General features: G+C 41.8%; 1 protein-coding gene and 2 pseudogenes across 1 annotated transcript; 1 reads left to right on the forward strand and 2 right to left on the reverse strand.

Annotated features, from left to right (window-relative positions):
- Window positions 1-265: 265 nt before the first annotated feature.
- On the reverse strand, window positions 266-1,245 carry LOC110306903 (small ribosomal subunit protein uS5-like; annotated as a pseudogene).
- A 3,039-nt stretch (window positions 1,246-4,284) lies between these two features.
- On the reverse strand, window positions 4,285-8,601 carry Dnajb9 (DnaJ heat shock protein family (Hsp40) member B9). The gene is made up of 3 exons (XM_021179028.3): window positions 8,365-8,601; window positions 6,474-6,700; window positions 4,285-5,801 (listed from the first exon to the last, which is right to left on the reverse strand). The coding sequence occupies exons 2-3, from the start codon at window positions 6,688-6,690 to the stop codon at window positions 5,350-5,352; spliced, it is 669 nt and encodes a 222-aa protein (XP_021034687.1). The 5' UTR covers window positions 6,691-6,700; window positions 8,365-8,601; the 3' UTR covers window positions 4,285-5,349.
- Window positions 8,602-9,543: 942 nt separating this feature from the next.
- LOC110307345 (H/ACA ribonucleoprotein complex non-core subunit NAF1 pseudogene) lies at window positions 9,544-22,033 on the forward strand (annotated as a pseudogene).
- The last annotated feature ends 657 nt before the right edge of the window (window positions 22,034-22,690 follow it).

Raw genomic sequence — 22,690 nt, forward strand, 5'->3', positions numbered from 1 at the left:
ATAGGGGGTTTTCGGAGGGGAAAACAGGAAAGGGGATAACATTTTAAATGTAAATAAATATCTAATTAAAAGAAATGTTTTAAAAATTTTTTAAAAAGAGGGAAATTTCGTCTTGTACTGGAAACCCAGGCAACTATCAGGGCTAAAGAAGTCATGAATCTTGGAGAACTTACAACCATTTTACTGAACCAACCTAATTCCTAACTACATTCTAAGTATTCTTTTTTTTTTAACAGACTTAATTATTTTTCTTGTATAAACCCCCTTATGTGGTAGCCACAGCTGGAGCCTGCGTCCTCTGAACAGAGGCTCTGGTGTGGATTTTCATAAGATTCAGTGAACTCCTGATAAGGAGACTTGATGAATACAGTCTCTTTCCAGAGGTCAGGTGTTGTGTCCGGCCAGCAGATCACAGCCTGGGTTCTAGCCTGGAAAGGCATTTTGGAAACCTGGAAGAGAAGAGGGGCTAGGCGGCGAGAGAAGGGAATGAAGCTAAGACAAGATTCTGATCAAAGCTCAATTTTAGCTATAAGTTTTGGAGATGGCATCAAAGGTGGCCTTAGCAAAGTTGCCCAGGGCAGCAGTGCAACCTCTGGCTGAAGTGTAGCATTCATCTATACCGGCCATCATCAGTAGCTTCTTGGGCACAGGAGCAGAGACAATGCCAGTGCCTCTGGGGGCAGGGATGAGACGCACCAGCACAGAGCCACAGCGGCCTGTCACCTTGCATGGAACAGTGTGGGACTTGCCAATCTTGTTCCCCCAGTAACCTCTTCTCACAGGGACAATAGAAAGCTTGGCCAAGATGATAGCCCCTCGGATGGCAGTGGCAACCTCCTTGGAGCACTTAACACCAAGACCAACATGACCATTGTAGTCCCCAATAGCAACAAATGCCTTGAACCTGGTTCGCTGGGCAGCCCGAATCTGCTTCTGCACTGGCATGATTTTCAGAACCTCATCCTTTAGGGATGCACCCAGGAAAAAAAGCCAATGATCTCAGACTCCTTAATAGGCAGGGAGAACAGGTAGATCTCCTCCAAGGACTTGATCTTCATGTCCTTAACCAGGCAGCCCAGCTTGATCCACTCCTTGTCTTCAGCTTTACCTCCACGAGCCCAGCGGCCTCGACCTCGGCCATGGCCTGGACCACAACCAAGGCCGCCCTGGCCTCCTAATTCTGACTCCCCTTCCCCACCCCCCCCACCCCCGGTCCTCCGGGCCCTCCCACTGCACAGGTGTCATCCCCATTTGGTGTTTTCCCGAAGAGCCTAAGTATTTATCCTTATGCCCACAAATTAGTTCTCACCCCTTATCAAAGAAATGTCTCCTTGCAATAGGAAAAAAAAAACATGACAGAAAACCACATCTGATCAAAACACAAGGAACAAGTGATATCCAGTCCCAATTATAATATATATATTATAATTATATATATAATACACACACACAAATATATAAATAATTGAGGCCATAAATCTGAAAACAGAGTGTATGAAAATGATTAGAGGGATGAAAGAGAAAAAATGTAATTATAATTCTACTAAGTTTAAATTTTTTTAAAATCTGGTTTATTAATGCAGAATTCTATCAGATGTCTGAAAATATTTTAATAATCGTTCTGAAAAATCTCAAACTGTTGAGCCTGCTAATTCTTGCTAGTATCTGATATACTTTGAATGTGCTATGAAAGTCTATCTGACTGAGATAGCTGCAAAAAAGCATTTTCCTCAGGAGTCCCATTTGCTTAGATCTCCTTATGGCCTGAAGCCAGCTTTGGGTGAGTTGAGTAGGCTCAGGCAGCAGGAGCCCACAGGTATGCTTGGCATGCCAAAGCTATTCTGCACTCTTGCTGCTGCTTCTTATCTTCACAACTCTACAGTTACTGCATCTTTGCACTGGGAGCTCCAGGGGATAATCTTTCTAGCGGCTTATTCCATGACCTGCAGGAAAAGGTCCTTCTGTTATTTAACTAGAAGAGTAAAGAGCAAGAGCTTCCCACACAGTCCTTCGAAAAATTGACAGTGTTAATTTCTACTTTAGTTTGTTTGCTGAGACTTGGGTCCTATGGCATAATCAGTTTTGAAGAAAGTTCTATTGCAGCTGAAGAAGATGAGTATTCCTTATCTATTGAAAGGAATGTATCTGTTAAGTCTAGTTGATCAGACCCAGCGGTTCTCAACCCATAGGCTGAAACCTTTAGGTTGCCTGACCCTGTCACAGGGAGTTGAGTATCAGATAGCCTGAAAATTAGATGTTCATGACTTATAAGAGTAAACAAAATTAGTTATGAAGTAGCAGCAAAATAGTTTTATGTTTGGGAGTCACAACATAGCTCTATAATTCCTCTTACTTTAGAAGACTCAGGGTAGTATTTAAGTATCCTAGTATCAGTGTGTCCATATGAGGCCTTATGACTTTTTTTAATGAAACGACCATTGTTAACTTCTACTTTAGTTACAGTGACGATAGGAAACAAAATTATCTTTTTGTTCCCAACATTATGTGCGTATTTACATTGTTGTACCTTCTAGATGAATTTTTATTAATATGTAGTATCCTTTTTAAAATTATTTTTAGTTTTGGTTTGAACTCTAAGGTAAGGATAGCTACACTAGGTCCTTTGCTGCCAAGTTGGAAGACCAGAGTTCAATTCCTGGTAATTTTAGTACTTCCACAGTGAAAGGACAAAACTACAAGTTGTCCTCTGACTACCACATATGCTATGGTATGGACACACTTATACACAAATAGATGTAATTTTAAAATCCTACATAATCCTGTATACAAAATATTGAGAGACCTATTGAATAGTGATTTACCAATCTCTTTATTCTGCGTGACAATGATCTCATAGTCTCCTAGTAAGTTGTTCATCAACAAAGAAATTTCAAAAAACTAAAATTATCATAGGAATGCACAAATTGCTTTGGTGCTTAAGGCAGGATTCTGATGTATATAACACAAGGTGGCCTTAAATTTGGGATGCTAGTACCTTAGCTTCTGGAGGATTGTGACCTCTGTCATATACTATCATACCCAAGAAGGAAATTTAAATTCTCAAGAGGATCAAAATATTCAGAACTCACAATGGGCAAAAATAAGGATGATCAGGCCTTTGAGGAGATAAACATGAGAATAATTCATCCTTTGTTAATACTTATTTGAAATGAGGTATTTTTTTAATCAATTAGTCTTTTTTGTTGGATTTTTTTAATAGATATTTTATTTACATTTCAAATGTTATCCTCTCTCCTGGTTTCCCCTCAGAAAACCCCCTATCCCATCACCACCACCCACTGCTCACCAACCCACCAACTAGTGCTTCCCTGTCTTGGGATTCCCCTACACTGCGGCATCAAACCTTCTCAGGACCAAGGGCCTCTCCTCCCATTCATGTCCAACAAGGCCATCCTCTGCTACATATGCAGCTGGAGCCATGGGTCCCTCCATGTGTACTCTTTGGTTGGTGGTTTAGTCCCTGGGAGCTCTGGGGGTACTAGTTGGTTCATATTGTTCCTCCTATGGGGCTACAAGCTCCTTCAGTCCTTTCTTTTTTAAAGATTTATTTATTATATGTAAGTACACTGTAGCTTTCTTCAGACACTCCAGAAGAGGGAGTCAGATCTCCTTACGGATGGTTGAGCCACCATGTGGTTGCTGGGATTTGAACTCCTGACCTTTGGAAGAGCAGTCGGGTGAAGCATAAGCTTGGGGTCCTGAACCCAGATCCCCAGGACTCAGGAGTAGCTGTAACGCCAGCATGGGGGCAGGGTAGAGATTAGAGGAACCCGGGAGCTTGACTAGCCAGCTAGTCTTGTGGGTATTATAAAGTCAGGACTCAAGTGACAACATGGCTGAAAAACATCAACAAAAAGGGTGTATAGGGCTAGCAATGTACCTTAATGGTAGAATGCACGCCTGGCACACATTAGAATCATTCCAAGCACGTCATGTGTCATGTATGTGTGTTTGAGGGGAGAAGTCCTTCATCTTTGAGAATGAAGTCTCTGCTTTTCTTAGCCAGTCCTAATTAGGAAAGGTCTTGTGATATAACACTTGCTTTCAAAAAAGCAAATACACAAAAATTATAGAAAATAAAACCATCAAGCTACTGAAATATGAGATAACACAAGAGAAGATAACAAATGGCAATATAATAAGATCGTCTGGGGGAATTTCAGTTACACAAAACTTCAAGGATATGGCCTATGATCAGAATATGCTTCACTTTATGAATACTATACATCCCAAAACTGCATAATAAAATGACAACACTGAAGATCAGGTTGTAAATATTTATAGTTTCTCTTACTCACACACAATATTGTATGAGACATTACTAGTTTTCATATGCATCCATAGGATTAATACTCATATGGAGTATAACATGGAAAAGTGCAGAACTAAAGAAATAACTCTAACAACAAAAGAAGCACACATTTCTTAAAATTTAAAAATATTGCACATAATAAGGTTGCACAGAAATTACTGGCTGCTTTTACAAAAAGAATGAGGTATTAGTCAATCTCTAGATAAAGATAAGTGCAAAAGAGTAACTACATACACACACACACACACCAAAAACAAATCGAAGACCTAGAAAGTCAACAAATAGAAAAATATTCAAAGGATGTTTACAAAGCTATGATTTTGATCAAACAAAATCATTCACCCAGTACTAAAACACAATTTCTTGGCAATATGTCATAAGTTTTAAACCTTTTTCACCTTAACGACGAGCAATACAATCTTCCCCATTACACCAATCCTACGGTAGAAAAGGCATCTCTGTGTGATAAACATCAAGCCTTCACTTTCTAAAGCTTCCGGGGCAAATAGCCAAAAGCCACAGTCTTCTTCACTAAATGACTCAATCACAGCTTCCGACATTTCCCAACCCAAGTCAGGGCCCCAGGGCACGCAGTTTGGAATTTGCAGAGGTTTCACTGCAATTATTATTCAAGTTCACACAATGTAAATCTATGGGAACTTTTAAAACGTAATTGTTAAGTATGTGTTGGGCTGAGTTTTGTTTGGGATTTTTTTGGGGTGTGGGGGTGGGGTGAAAATTAATGACCAAAAGGACAGGTAATGTAAAAAAAAATCTTGCAAATGATCTTTCAAAAGAACTTCTCCTAATCAGGAAAATTACAGTTGTCTACTAACTGAATGTATTTTAATTTGTTTTAAAAAACAAAAAGTTCAATATATGGAATACCTATAACAAACAGCTTAACATAAGTGAAATCATGCATTTACCAAAATAGTTCACAGAAAACTTTTTTCATCAGACATAGTAAGGAAGAATAAACTAGGTGGGCTTAGTGGAAACAGGAAAAGATTCAACTATTGTCCTGAACAATCAGTGTATGTAGTAACCATATTTCCTCTTCGTTGAGTGACAGTCCTGCAGTGCTTGCTAGATCCATGAAATCTATTTTCAGTCTGTACTGTGTGTCGATTGGTGGTATCAAAGCCACTAAAAGAAAACATTTTCTCCATGTCTTCAAACATATCATCAAACAATCCGCCTCCAAAAGAAAACTCCTGGAAGTGATGCCTTTGTCTACTGGAACCATCCTGGCGTGTGTGGAAGTGGTTTTCAAAATGCTTCTTAGACCGAGTGTTTTGGTTCTGACCAAAAAAATTAAAGTCTTTAAATAAGTCATCAAAATTGAAGTTAAATGACTGTTCAAAAGGACTTCCATTCCCTCTTTGTCCTTTGACATTAGTAAAAGCACTGTGTCCAATTGTGTCATACTCTTTCCGACTATTGGCATCCGAGAGCGTTTCATATGCTGAAACAGATAAAAACCTTTTAGGAATTGAAGATAAAATATCCCAAATTGTGTATATGCAAACTTCAAATATATGACAAACTACTACACATAATGATAAAGTTAAAATATAAGTTGGAAAACAAGTTTTAACTGTTAAAGAAATAAATTATCAAATGTATTCAGCTAATAGAAAAATCAGATTTTTTACTTTCTTACTAGTTGAAGTAAATGTTTAATTCCCCCCTGCATAAGCCCACTCACCATTAACTACTTAATGCCCATGATGTATGGTTTCTTTTAGCCCTAGTATTATGACAAAATGTTCTTTACAGATTTTTAAATACACATTGGTTTGAAATGTAGATGAAATGAATTAATTTACTAAGTAAATTGATATTTACTAAGTTGATCATTTTGGTGTTCAAATACTCCTTTTTAGACAGTGGTTCAGTGGTTTCACAAATAAAAAAAAAAGATAAATGATACCCTGCCAACATCTTTAAAACTGTAAAATAAAATGACCTACCTACCACAATTAATTTACTTATTCAGGAACCAGGTATTTATTCTAACAAACTACAAAATCCTACATACACCTCTCCCATCTCCATAACATCTTTAAGACTTATAAAATTATCAGTTACCATTAGCTTATTAAATACCCATGGGACCTCAGCAACATTTACTTACCTTCTGCAATCTCTCGGAATTTTGCTTCAGCATCAGGGCTTTTATTTTTGTCAGGGTGGTACTTCATGGCTAATTTGTGAAAGGCCTTTTTGATTTGTCGCTCTGAGGCAGACTTTGGCACACCTAAGATATCATAGTAGCTTTTGGAGGCCAGGATTAATTCTGTTATCATTAAAATGCAGATTGCAAAGACGAAAACTGACTGTGGAGTAGCCATTTCTAATAACCTAAGAAAGAAAAACAGTGTCTTTTTAAGTCCAAGGAACAAATTTTAAGACTTAAAAAAAAATCTAACTCAATAAAGCTCTGGTGTTGAGACAGCAGCATCAAGCTGTTATGCACATAGTATCACATTAGTCACGCTCTTGTACTCTCTGTACTTCTGATATTAGAGTCTATTAGCAAGGCTTTTGCTTATCTCCTGAAAAGATAAAACTGATACTTTCTTAGGACAGCTTAGGATGTCTACTACTTACCTTGATGGCGAATTTCTGTTTGCCTGGGATACAAAAGGTATTATTACTTGTTTATATTGTTTTTTAAGACTGCATCTTCCTGAAGTGGCTCCTGATCTTCCTTCCCCAGCTTCCTCAGAGCTGTCCTCATTACCATTCAATTCAATTAAATTACATTTAATTTCAGAATATAAACCAATTACTGAAAAAAAAATTGTCTTTTCTGTGCTTGGCTAGAACCTCAGGAAGAAAGGCAAAGGTGGGGAAGGAAAGATTTTTCTCAAATCTGTAAAATCTATTTGATCTTAAAGTGGCTAAAATAGTCTGTTTGCATAAATTTAACTTCCCAAATACTTCAGAAATATCGGTAAATAACATCTGCTTGAGGCTACAATTAGTAAAATGTAATACTTCTATGAAAGCTGGGCTACCAGAGGAAGAAAAGTTTATACATTGGATAAGTTGGGTTATTACTGGGCTTCCCAGATTTCTCAGCAAGTAAAATGTTTCTCTTTAAAACAAAGTTTTACCTAAGAACTATTGGTAACACATAATGACTCGAGATGAAGTGTATTTCTTTGCTTTTTTGAATGCTGTACCACAGAAGTCCTTAATGACCTATGATGACATAACAAGGCTGATGAAAAAGGCACTATGGTTTGTGGAAACTGCCAGCCACCTCTCCTGTGGCCTATCCTAAGCATAATTAGCAGGTAGATTTCTTTTTTTCCTGAGACTTAGTCATAGTCACGCGTACCAAGTACAAACTCTCTCAAGAACTCAAGCAGAAAGCCTGGCGTAGTGCCCCACGCCTTTAATCGCAGCACTCAGAAGGCAGGGGCAGGCGGATCACTTTGAGTTCAAAACCAGCCTGGTCTCCATAGTGAGCTCCAGGGCAGCCAGATCTATCCTGACTAAAAATAAATAAATAAATAAGTAATTTTTTTTAAGTTAATGTAAACGGAGCATGTCCGATGATGGTCGCCAGAGGCTGCGGTTGTTCGCTAGTCAAAGGGCTGGTCTACAACTGACAGCAAGGCGGCTCGGTGACAAACCAGATCCCGCCGCTTCAAGCTGACCCAGGAGATGTTTTCAGTGGCCGAGCTTTACCTTCCCCATCAAACCGACTCTGCCCAAATAATGGGATCGCCCTCCCCGACCCCGCTGGAGGGCCGGCCGGTCCGGCGTCCCGGCCCACTCCACTCAGAGCGCCAGCTCCATGCTCCGGCCCTGCCGGCGAGCTCCGCGACCTGCCGGCCTGGCCTCGGGGAAGCCAACCCCCCTAACCCCACCGCAAGCACGAGCTGTGACGCAGCCATCTCGGGGTACAGTCGCGTCGCTTGGCTTCCCAAAGCGGCTGATAGGTGGTAGGACACCAAGGCCAAGGCGGAACACAAAGCGGGACCCGACTCGGCGCCACCCTCCCCGGTCCTTACCTGTGCGCCCCGACGCAGCTTCTCCACACCGCGGCGGCCCGGCTCCGGCTCCGGCTCCCGCTCCGGTTCCCTGACCCCGGCCGCACAGGCTCCGACCTCGCCTCCGAACGCGGAGTAACCTCCTCCCAGCTCCGCCCGTTCCCTACTGGCGGGAGCCCGTGGCTGGCGCGGCCACTTATAGAGCCGACCTACACGAAACGCTTTCCCATTGGCTCCCGCCGGCCCACCTGACTTTGGCGCCCTACGCGCACGTGGAAAACTGTTGTTGCCGTTTGGTCCTTGCGTCACTTCCGTCGCCACCCTCCGAGGGGCGGTGCCAAGGTGTGAGGAAGCGGAAGTGAGTCGACGATTTCCTCATCCTTCCCTAGGGCGCATCGCGCGCAGGCGCTTTGGAGGGTGCGCCCGGCCCTGCGTCTCCGCCCTAGAGGACAGGGCTCTCCGGCGCCCCTCGTGGGCTTTTTCAGCCTGCCGAAAGCTTCGCTGTTGAGCGGCCATCGCTCGCGCAGTCGTAATAAAGACCAGAACCTGAGCTTTTATTCATAAGTGGCCAGGTGACCAGAAAACTCAGGTCTCACCCTTAGGCGATGTGTCAGTGAGAGGCCATTAGAGCCCAAGCCTGCCTCTGTCATGTTAGTCTCTTAATCCTCAGTTCCCCAAAAGGCGTGAGCCCACTGTATTGGGCGCAGCTTTGTAGGCGAGACCACGCTGTGTTGCTTTATCACAGCAAAGTTTGCACGGGGCTCGGGCTTTTCCAGCTCTTTCCCTCCCTCAGCTTGACCTCATTTCAACAGTGGGTATGTTTAAAGTACATCTGAGCTGCTAAGTGGGAAGGTGAGGTTCCTGTGAGGTTGGTCACTCAGAATGCAACCCTGTTTCTTGTTTTTAATATTAATTTATTTTGAGTGCTCTACCTTCGTGTACACCTCTTTGCCAGAAAGAGGGTGTGAGCCACCAAATGGTTGCTGGGAATTGAACTCAGGACCTCTAGGAAGAACAGACAACCCTCTTAAACCACTAAGCCAACTCTCAAAGCTCGAAAACCCTGTTTCTCCTGCGAAAACAGGCAAAAAAAAAAAAAAATGTAAGCAACCTTGAAAACTGCCAGACTAGAATTATAACTTGTCCCATTATGTCTTCAGTTATGGAAGAAAGCATAATAGATACTATCTCAACAACAGCATGACGTATTTCAGAAACAATAGGTAAGTACTTAGTTTTATTCAGAAGCCAAGGCAAGTTTGTCAGATTCCTAAGCCAGGTTTGCTGAGTTCCACCCCTGGTTCCCTTGCATTGTAACTGAAAGACCCTTTGTTTAATCCTTCGGCACCTCTGAGTTTTCTTCTGTACAGGTAAACAGATAAAGGAGGACTTAACAGGGAGTATGTACTTATGTGAAAATCAATGTATTTAAAACATCCCATTTCCTTTCCTCTTGTAATAAAAAATAATTCTAGTGCTAACCTGACTTTTCTGTTACTTCAAACTTTATTTGTTTCCCTGTGGTCAATTGGTAAGATTCTAGTAGATTTGCATGCATTGAGTGTTCAGCTCATACTGTAGCCAGGGTATGGTGGTGCACATTTATAATCTCAACGCTCTGGATGCTGAAGCAAGACAATTGGGAGCTCAAGGCCACACTGGGCATCATAAGAGAGCCATGTCAGCAAAAAGAAAAAGAATATTTAATAGTGTGTCTATCTTACAAGTTCAGAGAAACTACAGAAGATGGTTGTGATGGTTTGTATATGCTTGGCCCAGGTAGTGGCACTATTAGGAGATATGGCCTTGTTGGAGTAGGTGTGTGACTGTGGGCTGCCTGGAAGTTTTCCTTTAGCAGGCTTTAGATGAAGAGGTAGAGCTTTCAGTTCCTCTTGCACCATGCCTGCCTAATTGCCATGCTCCCACCTTGACAATAATGGACTGAATCTCTGAACCTGTAAGCCAGCCTCAATTAAATGTTGTCCTTTAACACACTTGCGTTCGTCATGGTGTCTGTTCAAAGCAGTAAAAACCTAAGACAGAAGTTGGTACCAGGGACTGGGATATTGCTGTTGTAGGCCTGAGCCTGCTTTTGTTTGGAAAAATGTGGATTTGGGGACTTTGGATCTGAAAAGCAGGGGAATGCTTTAAATGGGGCTTAATGGGCTATCCTAGTGAAAACATGGAAGACTTTGTCACTGAAAGTGATTTTAATTGTGCAGACTTGGCCTAAGAGATTTCAGAGGAGAAGAATTTCAGTATGTGGCATAAAGATTGGTTTTGTGGTATTTTGGTAAAGAATGTGGCTCCTTTTTTGTCCTGTCTAAAGAGTCTACATAAAGCTAAGGTAAAGAGATTTATCTTAATTACATTGACAAAGGAAGTCTCAGAAATGGCCAGCATAGACTTTGTTCTCTGGTTAATTCTCCTGAAGAGCATTTTGAACAAGTGTAGCAAGCTTAGAAAGGAAAAAATATAAAACATATGGTTCGAGCATTAAAGGGTCACCAGGAAGTAAAATGGAGCTGAATCCCATGTTCAAGGATATTGCATTGAATTAAGGGAGTGAGACTCTGGGGCAAGATCCTATCCAGCTAAATTTAGATCCAGGCATGGTGGTACACACCTTTCATCCCAGAAGACAGGTGTGTTGATGGTGATACACACCCTTAATCCTAAGAGATAAAGCCAAGCAGATCTCTGAGTTCAAGGCCAGGCTGGGACAGAGCAAGTTCTAGATGAAGAAAAGCTTAAATCAGGTTTGGTGGTAAATACCTGTAATCACAGGAGGAGACAGGCATGCAGATCTCTGAGTTCAAGGTCAGTTTACAGAGCAAGATCCAGGACATCCAAGCTTAGGCAGTGAAGGAGTTGGAAAAGAGGAGGCTAGTGATAATGTAATAGAACAAGGGGGCCATGTTCCAGCTCCTACAAGCAACAGAACTTGTCATCTTTGGCCATATGGCTCTGGCTTTAGAATCAAGAATAGAAGGTACTACTGGGACAATTGATGCTGGTTAGCTGGAGTTAAGAAATTATTAGTGATTAAGAAGAGACCAGCATCACTGAGGTGAAATTTTCTGAGAAGTTTTTTCTGAGAACACAAAGAAACTGTGTTCCAGCTGGGCAGTGGTGGCACACACCTTTAATCCCAGCACTTAGGAGGCAGAGATAGGTGGATTTCTGAGTTCCAGGACAGCCTGGTCTACAGAGTGAGTTCCAGGACAGCCAGGGCTACACAGAGAAATGTGCCTCAAAAAAAAAAAAACAAAAAACAAAAATAGAAAAGAAAAAGAAAAAGAAAAGAAACTGTTCCAGAGATAGCCAAGATTGTACCTCGTACTGCAGCTGTACTGGGTAATGTGTAAGAGTCCCCCAGGTGATACTGGTTTTGAAGGTATGAAAGCATCATGAAGAGCAGCTGAGGCTTGGCTCTGTAAGAAGCCATGGAAGGCCATTGGTGAAGGTGCAGCCTCAGTTGCAGTTGATGGTCCAGGAATGAAGAGGTCATGCAAAGGATTTGAGGCTTGGCACCATGAAGAGAGCCTATGAGAGGTTATTGTTGAAGCCTAGTTGCAGCAGAAGATGCCAGTACCATAGGATGACCACCAAGAACAGCAGTGGTTGTGGAATGGATCAACCTGAGTTTAGAATGCTACAGAGGGCAAAGCTGAAGAAGTGATGTCAGCCCTTTGGAGAAGCCCAGAAAAAATCATGTGTGGATCACAGACATTGAAACAAGAAGCTGTAACACTGAAGTTGCCTTGGAGACACCAAAATGTTCAAGCTGCCAGAGCTGTGATCTGCTGAGAAAAGCTGCTAACAGAGTGAAACCAGCCTAGGTGAAAGAAGTTTGTTGCAGTCAACAAAGATGAAAAAAGAGCTGGAGTTCTGAAGACTGCTTTGACATCAGACATGGAGATGCAGTGTTTGGACTTTTTCAGGCTGGTTTCCTATCTTGCTTTGGGGATTACAGTTAAGTGATTATGATGAATCTCACCAGATACCTTGAACTTTGGGCTTTTAACATTGTTGAGACTGCTATAAACTATGGGAATTTTGGACTAAATATATGGGAAGTTGGACTAAATATATTTTGCATTATGGTATGTTTAGGTAGGGCCCTCATAGACTCATATGTTTAAATAAGCCTATGGGGGCCAGGGAGTGGAATGTGATGCTTTGTATATGCTTGGTCCAGGAAGTGGCACTGTTGGAGTGGGTGTGTCACTGTGTGCACGGGCTTAAGACCCTCACCCAGCTGCCTGGAAGATAGCCTTCCACTAGCAGCCTTCAGACGAAGATGTAGAACTCTCAGCTCCTCCTGCACCATGCCTGCCTAGATGCTGCCATGCTCTTGCCTTGATGATAATGGACTGAACCTGTAAGCCAGCCCCCATTAAATGTTTATCAGACTTGCATTGGTCATGGTGTCTGTTCACAGCACTAAAACCCTAAGACAATAATGAAACAAAAATATTAAAAAAATAAATTAAGTCAGGAAACAATCTAGATTTCTTAAGAGCATGGTGTCTTAGGTTCCTGTGGCTACACCAAAACACCATAACCAATAAGTAAGCTGAGAGGTAAGGATTTATTCTGCTTATAGTTCCACATCACTGTCATGATTAAAGGACATCAGGACAAGAACTCAAGCAGGACAGGAACTTGGAGACAGGAGCTAATGGAGCATACTGCTTACTGAGTTGTTTTTCCTAGCTTGCTCAGCCCGCTTTCTTATAGATTCCAGGACCACGAGACCAGAGATGATACCACCCACAGTGGGCTGGGTCCCTCCCCCATTGATAACTAATTGAAAAAAATGACTTAGATGTGGATCTTATATAGGCATTCTCAACTCAGGTTCCTTCCTCTCTGATGGTTGACTCTAGCTTGTGTCAGGTTGACACACAAAACCAGCCAGTCCAACTGACCCCTTCTCAACTTGACATACAAAGACATAATCCTTGTTTTTCTTATTCATCCCCAAAATCTCCCATTAAAATCCAAAGTCTTTTAAAATACAAAATTTCTTAACTGTGGGCTCCAGTAAAATACTTTCTTGAAGATAGAAAAATCAGGGCACAGTCACAATCAAACTGCAACTATAAAATGTCTAGGATTCACTCATGATCTTCTGGACTCCTCCAAAGGGTTTGGATAACTTCTCCAGCTCTGCCATCTATAGCACACAGCTTGTCTTCTAGGCTCCAGCTGATACTACTGTTCTGTTGCTATTATTCTCGGTGGTTACCCATGATATTGGCATCTCCAACAAAACACTGGAGTCTTCTGTAGCACTTGGGTTACACTTTCACCAGTAACCAATTATAGGCTCTCTTCATAGTACCAAGCTTCAACTTCTTTTCATGGCCTCCTCAGTTCTGGGCCTTCAGCTTCCACTGAGGTTGCACCTTCACAAATGGCCTCCCCTGTGCCAAGCCTCAGTTCTTCTCCATGACCCTTTCATATCTTCAAGACTCTTACAGTTTAGCTGGCAGTATGAGATCCAACCTTGGCTGCCTCTGGAACACAGCTTCTTTGTACTCTCAGAAAACACTTCCAAGATGATTTCACCTCAGTAATGCTGGTCTCTTCTTAATTCTTTTCTAATTTCTTAGCTCCATCCAGCATCAGTTATCCCAGTAACTTAAAAGTTTGACTTTAGTAGTCCTAGTATCTTGTTAATCATATTTGATTCTTCAGACCCCAGCCAACCATAACCACAGAATCTTGAATCAAAGTAGCAAATAGCCCTGATAGAGGCATTAATATTCCCTCTGAAATTCCACAAACCAAACCTCCATCTTCTGTAGTGCTCTCAGTATAATCATCATCTGAGATACAGAACATCTCACTGAAGTCTCAGCACTCAATGGCCTTTTCTAGCCCAAAGTCTTTCCACATTCCTCCCCAAGATATAGACTGGTCTGTCACAGCAATACCCTGCTACACTGGTACCACCTTGTTTTAGTTAGGAATTCAATTGCTGCAACAAAACATCATAACAAATAAGCAAGTTGAGAAGAATGGGTTTATTCTGTTTGCACTTTAACATTCCTGTTCATCATTGGAGAAAGTCAGGACAGAAACCCAAGTAGGTAAGGAACGTGGAGGCAGGAGCTGATGCAGAGGCCATGGAGGATGTTTGTTGCTGACTTGTTCCTCCAGGCTTGCTCAGCATGCTTTCTTATAGAATGTAGAACCACCAGCCCAAAGATGGCACCCCCACACACAATGGACTTCCCACCTCCTATAGACCACTAATTGAAAAAAATGCCTTACATTTGGAACTCATGAAGGCATTTTGTCAACCGAGGCTCTTTCTCTAATGACTAACATATCAGGTTGACATACAGCCAGCCAGTACCCGAGATATAGTGCAATCCAGTTACCAATGAAGATACTCACAAAGGGTACTTTTAAAGATGTGTTATATATCTTTGCATGTAGGTACAGGGAATAATTTTCATGCTGCATATTCCACATGAATTTATAAAAGGTATTGTAAAAGGTATATTCTCATTTTCAATGTAGCAAAAGCCTTGAAATGCCTTAAATGTTATGCCTATAATAGTTAAAACCCAATTTATTTATATATGTAAAGTTAAATGATTTTTTTCAAAAACACATTATTTATTTTGGTGAGAACTCCCAGAAATGTGACTCATCTTGTGCACCTGGCTGTTTAAAGAAACCTCAGTTGCTAGTCAACTGGCCCTTTAAGAATTATAACCTGTTAGAACTGCTTGAAGATATGACTTTCAGTGTTGGATGCCTTTCAGATTTCTGGGAACAGAATAGGATATTTAAAAGGCCACTTGAGGCTTGGGGTACAGTGGGAATAGCCAAGTGATAAGAGAAGGCAGTTGGTGGAGAAGAAGATATTAGGAGACAGTTGAGCCAGGAGAGGCTCAGCTGAGCAGCTAGACTAGAAGAGTTTTTATAATGAAGAGCTGCTAGCATTAGGAAACTAGAAGAGGGGACTATTTAAGTACGCTTTTGGGGAACTGAGGGAGAAATGCTTGAAGGGGCTTGGCTGGAAACTGGAAGGAGGGCCAGCAGGGAGTTATAGAACTGGCTACTGTTCTAAAATAACTAGCCATTTTACATAGATCTTTCTACATAAAGTTGTCAGTGTTAAAAGTTACTTCCTGTACACTCAGGCTCTGTTAGAATCTTACAAACAGTAAAACTTGAGGGGAGAAAATTGCTAATTTTACTGAGTATAAACTAAATTAATTGAGATTGAAGGACGATTATAACAGTTATGTTTTGCGTAAGCTTTATATTGTAAATATATAAAGGAGCATGAACTAATATATTACATGGTCTATGTTTTAGGGAAGTCATCTAATGAAATATAAAATATTGTCAACTAGTGTTTAATGTACTTACATTTTAAGCTAGTAGGAAAATTTATCTGTCAAATTCTGCCACTGCCATTAATACATTTTTGCCTATAAAACACATTTTGATTATCAGAGCCAGCCCCAAACTCAGATTTTCAATACAGGAACAAAATGCTAACTCTCCTGCCTTCATCAACCAAGTGCTGAGATTTCAGGATGTGTCACCACACCTGAGGGAGGCTGAGCACGTAACACAATCAGTTCCTTTGCATCAGAATTTCTCTTTCAGAACTTGAATGTTACAGTTCTTAATCAGTTGGTATCAACATCTAGAAACATCCCACTAGATTGTAAATAGAGCTGAGGTAGGTTCCAGTAGTAAAGAGGGTGAAGTATTTATTTTTCATATAAAGAATTTGTTTCAGTTATTTCTCATTTAAATGCTAACACAAGCTGGGCAAGATGGTGCATACCTGTAATCCCAGCACTCACACTTAATCAGGGGGATCATGAAATTGAGGCCAGCCTGGCCTACACATTGACCTTGTCTGAAAAGAATTAAAATAAGCTAAAATGTTAATTTAAGAGCCTAGTTCTCAATACTGCTTAAAATTGAAGACAGCCAACCATTTGAATTGTCCTGTATAAAATAGATTTGAATGAAAACTTGTAATTTATGTAGTTATTTACTACTTCCAACAAACTATATAATTGTTTCATATAACCTATACAAAATATAAATAAATGTTATCCTTTATAACAACAGATTTCAGTTGAAGAAACACTGAAGTGCTATTCTCAGATGAAACTATCAGCCACATATCATATCTTGGTTTTCTCACTGCACAGAGGACATGATGGTGATGGGTACAGAGATTCTATTACCCACATATCATATGGCTTTCTCACTGCACAGAAGACATGATGGTGGTGGTACAGAAAGTCTATTACCCACATATCATATCTTGGCTTTCTCACTGCACAGAGGACATGATGGTGATGGTACAGAGATTCCACTACTTGGTAGGATGGTTACCTTGCTTCTGCAGCACACATTAATACATTACTTAGATATGCAGGCTAGTCATTTGACAAAGCTTTTAAAAATCCATCAAAGTCCTCCCTCTCTTTCTTTCTTTCTTTCTTTCTTTCTTTCTTTCTTTCTTTCTTTCTAAAATTTTCACTTATGGGACTGAGCTACTGCTAGATCCTTGGACTTCCATTCACAGCTGCTGCTGACCATTGTTGGGGAGTTAGACTACAGACTATAAGTTATCAACAAATTCCCTTACTATATGTCAACTACCCATGAATTCTATGACTCTAGAGAACCCTGACTAATACACCATCCATCCTCCTGTCTCTGCCTGTCAAATGCTTTGAATAAAGAGACATGCCTGGCCTGGGCTTTGTTTTGTAACATCCTAACAGCACTTGTGTAATTTTTATATCATTGTGATTATATCTACAGCTCCCTCTCTCAATGGACTGTGTGGGTTTTGTTTTTGTTTTTGTTTTTTTTGTTGTTGTTGTTGTTGTTTTTTTTTTTTTTTTTTTTTCGAGACAGGGTTTCTCTGTGTAGCCCTGGCTGTCCTGGAACTCACTCTGTAAACCAGGCTGGCCTCGAACTCAGAAATCCGCCTGCCTCTGCCTCCCCAGTGCTGGGATTAAAGGCGTGTGCCACCACGCCCAGCTGCATTACAACTCTTAAACTATGTATTCAGTGAATCACAAACAGAACAGATAACATCATAAGTCATCAAAATGTAACAATTCTAAAATGATATATTCAGTGGGGGCTATCTTCAAGACTAGTGGCATATTTCTAGGAGCAGGTTAATAAATCTTTGTCAGTGCTCTTAACCACTGAACTAACTTTCCAGTCCCATGGTCAATTATTATTTAACATCTAGTGCCTGATTTTTTATAATCTTCAATGTATAAATTTAAACTACTTTAATTCTTTCTAATTAAGGCTTTCTTTACCATATACCAAAATCCACCTCTGATGGCACACGTGTGGCCACATGAAATTTTATTGTTGGGAAAGTTTTTTATCTATCATAATGGTTCTGTAAATGATTTATAAAGTAAAGTGTTGATTTCCCTGGGGATAAGGTCATGTTAGTGGCCCCATCTCTAGGGATGGTTTCTTACCCATTATTCTCGCTTAAGATCTTAGCCTAGGCTACCAGGAACATGTAAATAAGAAAAGGAATAAGAGAAAACAGATAGATTTCCATGAGAACTACTGTAGTAGCTATTCCTGGTTGTCAACTTGACTATATTTGGAATGAACTACAATCCAGAATTGGAAGGCTCACTAGTGACCCTAATCTGGAGGCGTGGAGATAGAAGTTTCTGATCTGGATCTTGGTATGGAGATCTTGAGGCATAGTGGCTATGGATTCCAGAAGATTAAATCTCTGAGTTCAAGGTCATCTGGGATTAAAGATGTGGTGGAACACACCTTTAATCTGGGCTACACCTTTCATCTGGGATTAAAAGGTGTGGTGGAACACACCATTAATCTGGGCTACACCTTTTGCTGGAGACAATATAAGGACATTGGAAGAAGGGAGTCTTGCTCCCTTGCCTGCTTGCCATGTGGGACTGAGTAACTGCTAGATCCTTGGACTTCCATTTGTAGCTACTACTGAACCATTGTTGGGAATTGGACTGCAGACTGTAAGTCATCAATAAATTCCTTTACTATATAGAGACTATCCATAAGTTCTGTGACTCTAGAGAACCCTGACTAATACAACTACTACTCAATAATTTTTCTCCGGCAAAGAGTTCCACAACCAGTTCCAGGAGGCCTCCCCCTTTTGAGGTCAGTCACCTCAGTCTGTGGAACTTGTCACACAGATCCTATTGGAGGTGGCGTGGCACTTTGGGAGCACTTTTAGATAGTCAGATGCCATGTAAGATACCCCCCCACACACACCTCTAGAACATCTTGCTGGAAAAGTCCATTCCTCATAGACTTTAAAGACAACTAATGCTGAAGTGCTAGCTGCTCTAAATGACACTGGTGCAGCAGAGAAACTTGCCTGAGCACTTCTCACATCGCTCTACAAAAATGTGGGCAAAGTATTTAAGCTTATCATTTTTGAATGGGTAACTAGACAACTAAAGCTATTCTCTATATCTATTATCTTCCTCACTGCTACTCACAATCATTTCTCCTATAAAAGCATTATGCTTCTTTTATTTGTCTAATAATTTACTTTATTTGTCTAAGTTCGTTCCTGGTCAAACTCAGTTATATTTTCTTTCTTTTGTTCTTTTCCCTCTTTTTATTGTTTTCTGTAACATCAGATTACTTAACTGGAGGAAATCACAGAAACGTACAGACTTAATTCTAAAAAAAAATGACTACAGTTAACCTCAAATGGCAGTGTTAACTTTTTCTCTAGTAAGTGTTTAACTGCTCTCTAATTCTTTTTCAAACTATTCTCTCTCCTGTCTTGTACTGGCTGGTTTTGTGTGTCAACTTGACATAGGCTGTTGTTATCACAGAGAAAGAAGGCTCCCTTGAGAAAATCCTCCATGAGATCCAGCTGTAAGGCATTTTCTCAATTAGTGATGAAGGATGGGAGGGCCCATAGTGGGTGGTGCCATCCCTGGCCTGGTCGTCTTGGGTTCTATAAGAAAGCAAACTGAGCAAGCAAGACAGGACAAGCAAGCTAGGGCAAACAAGCCAGGTCAAGCAAGCCAGTAAGTAACATCCCTCCACAGCCTCTGCATCAGCTCCTGCTTCCTGACCTGCTTGAGTTCCAGTCCTGACATCCTTTGGTGATGAACAGCAATGTGGAAAGTGTAAGCTGAATAAACCCTTTCCTCCCCAACTTGCTTTTTGGTCATGATGTTTTGTGCAGGAATAGAAACCCTAAGACATGCCTCAACCTTCTGCTTTCATTTGCTGTTGTCATTGCATGCTTCACAGAGAATATCATAAGCATGCTTAATCATGGACCAAACTGTGGGCCCCCAAAATGACCATGTCAAAGCACTAATCTCCAACCTGTCCATGTTTAGAGATGGAGGCTTTAAAGAAGTTAAAGGAGGACATTTAAAAGTACCAGATAGATATTTATCTTCTTCGTGTTGACACTGCAGCCATGAGTGTGCCTTTTCATTAACTAAATGGTCATGACAATTAGACATTTTTTAAATTTCTCATGCCATTAAAAAAGAAGTCAGGGAAAGAGAATTCAATAGATATTCTCCACAATATAGCCACCACAATCAGTGTGGTCACAGGACAGATCCAAGGAGCCGGAGAGTCCCATGGAGGCTTGGGGGGGGGGGGGTACGAACATTGTTACTTGAATTCTCTTTGTAATGGCCTTAGACCAAAGCTCTCAAGCGTTGTATTTATACTCCTATAATTATCCACTGAGGTCTAATAGACCCAGAATTAAAAATTCATTACTGGGGTTTCAGCGCGGCCGCGTTGGCTAGCTCGGCTTCTGAGGAGACCCTCCCGCGGCTCTGCGCCCCGGGCGGCGCCACGGAGGTGGTGGAGGCCGCCGCTCAACTGCAGACGCTCAAGTTCAGCAGCTCCGGCCAGGGGTCGGCAGCTTCGCCGCCACCTGAGGAGCGTCGGGAGGCCCCGCCGTCGGGGGAGCAGCCACCACCATTAGCCCCGTGCTCGGATCCCGGCGGAAGACCACCGCTGCCGCCAGCCCCGAACTCGGATCCCGGCGGAAGACCGCCGCCGCCGCCAGCCCCGAACTCGGATCCCGGCGGAAGACCACCGCTGCCGCCAGCCCCGAACTCGGATCCCGGCGGAAGACCACCGCTGCCGCCAGCCCCGAACTCGGATCCCGGCGGAAGACCGCCGCCGCCGCCAGCCCCGAACTCGGATCCCGGCGGAAGACCACCGCCGCCGCCAGCCCCGAACTCGGATCCTGGCGGAAGACCACCGCCGCCGCCAGCCCCGAACTCGGATCCTGGCGGAAGACCACCGCTGCCGCCAGCCCCGAACTCGGATCCCGGCGGAAGACCGCCGCCGCCGCCAGCCCCGAGCTTGGATGTCGGTGGAAGACCGCCGCCGCCAGCCCCGAACTCGGATGCGGGCGGAAGACCGCCGCTGCCGCCAGCCCCAAGCTTGGATGCGGGCGGAAGACCACCGCCACCGAGTGGTGCCTGCGTCCCTGGCCGGAACGCCGCGGGGCCGCCACCAGTGCTGCAGGCCTCGGACTCCTCGGACTCGTATTTGGACAGTGAAACAGATTCAGATAGCTCAAGCTCCTCCTCTTCGTCGTCCTCTTCATCTTCATCCTGTGTATCATTTCCTCCTGTGTTGTCAGATGGAGATGAGGATGTCCAAGTTGAGAAAGAAGATAAGAGTTTTCCTCTTAAAACAAAAGATGAATTGCTTCTTAATGAACTACCTTCTGTTGAAGAACTCACTATAATTCTGCCTGAAGACATTGCACTAAAGCCTCTTGGGAAAGTTTCAAGCATTATTGAACAATTAGTAATAATTGAGTCTGTGACTAACATACCTCCAGTTAATGAGGATACTGTCATTTTCAAAAGTGATCGACAAGCAGCAGGGAAGATATTTGAGATATTTGGACCTGTTGCCCATCCATTTTATGTGTTACGGTTTAATTCATCAGATCACATTGAGAGTAAAGGTATTAAAATAAATGACACTATGTATTTTGCTCCATCAATGAAAGACTTCACTCAATATATATTCACAGAAATGCTCAAACAGGACAGAGGATCGGACGCTTCTTGGCAGGATGATCAGGAACCCCCTCCATTAGTCTTGGACTTCAGTGACGATGAGAAAGAAAAAGAAGCCAAACAGAGAAAAAAATCTCAGATTCAAGGCCGCAAAAAAACTCAAATCTGAATTGAATGAGTCATGTGAAGATTTTGGTGAAGTGCATCAGAATTGGAATGCTTATAGCTCTTCAGAACATTCAAAAGGATATCACTACAGGGAATTCTCAAGAGGCTTTGCGAGGGGTAGATACTCTCGAAGAAGCCATGGCAGGCCTCCACCTCAGCAGTACTATAACTCAGATCATATGACATCTCAAGAGAGTTTGGGATTTGCACCTCAGAGACAAGATAATCCTGTCATGCCTCACTATCCTTTTCCCCCACCCATGTTTGATATGCATAACTTTCCACTCCCGCCCCCACCCCCGCCCCCACCAACTGTAAGCATGGGGTGGGCTGCACCTAGCATGGCCTCTCATCCTGTGCTTAACTTACCATACTCCCTGCCCCCACCACCCCTTCCTCCACCACCTCCCCCTCCCTCTCCTGGGGAAAATAAATCTTCTCATTTTGGACCTTATTTTTAGTTGCATGCTAAAAAAGAAAACTTAACATATATTATGAAACTAGATTATTTTTTAAAAATACATTGTAAAATACTAAATCAAATGACAGTTGTACATTCATATATATTTTTAATAACAGTTGTAAGCTCATATATATTTGTAACCTTTGTGAAATGAAAGTTCATCTAGGGAAAGTTCAGCTAGGGAAAGTTCATCTCATTCTTAGGAAACTCCAGTTCATGTAATAATTAAATACAATGTTGTCTCATGTCCTCTGCTACCCACAACAGGCAATCAGCGTGCATAGTGATGGTTATGACACAGGGTTCATCACAGCCTATTATACACTGAACACTGATGGAAAACTTGACACTTGGCTTATAAGTGCAAGAATTCTTTTTTTTTTTTAATTTACACATTCAAGACTTTATTGAAAATATTTCTGATAATAACCACTATTTTGTGTGGTTTAACTCATTTTACCAAGTAAAATAGAACAAATCTAATTATATATTACTTCATAACTTAATCATTAATCAGATATAGGCATTTAATATACATTAGAACTATGATTCAATTTTTTAATTTTATTGAACTACTAAAGGCAAAAGAATAAATAAGTTGTCTGCTCCCTTCCCAAAATAACAGGGTCTAAAATCACTTGGAGTCCTAAAAACA

Source organism: Mus caroli, unplaced genomic scaffold, assembly GCF_978045245.1.
Source record: "Mus caroli unplaced genomic scaffold, Mus_caroli_1 scaffold_14, whole genome shotgun sequence".
In the NCBI taxonomy this organism is placed as follows: domain Eukaryota; kingdom Metazoa; phylum Chordata; class Mammalia; order Rodentia; family Muridae; genus Mus; species Mus caroli.

Bases quoted from the DNA above. Each gene is read 5' to 3' on its own strand.
- Dnajb9 (XM_021179028.3), bottom strand. From the start codon at position 6,690: ATGGCTACTCCACAGTCAGTTTTCGTCTTTGCAATCTGCATTTTAATG. The intron at 5,802-6,473 runs GTAAGTAAATGT...TATCTGTTTCAG, and splicing joins ATTCCGAGAGATTGCAGAAG to CATATGAAACGCTCTCGGAT.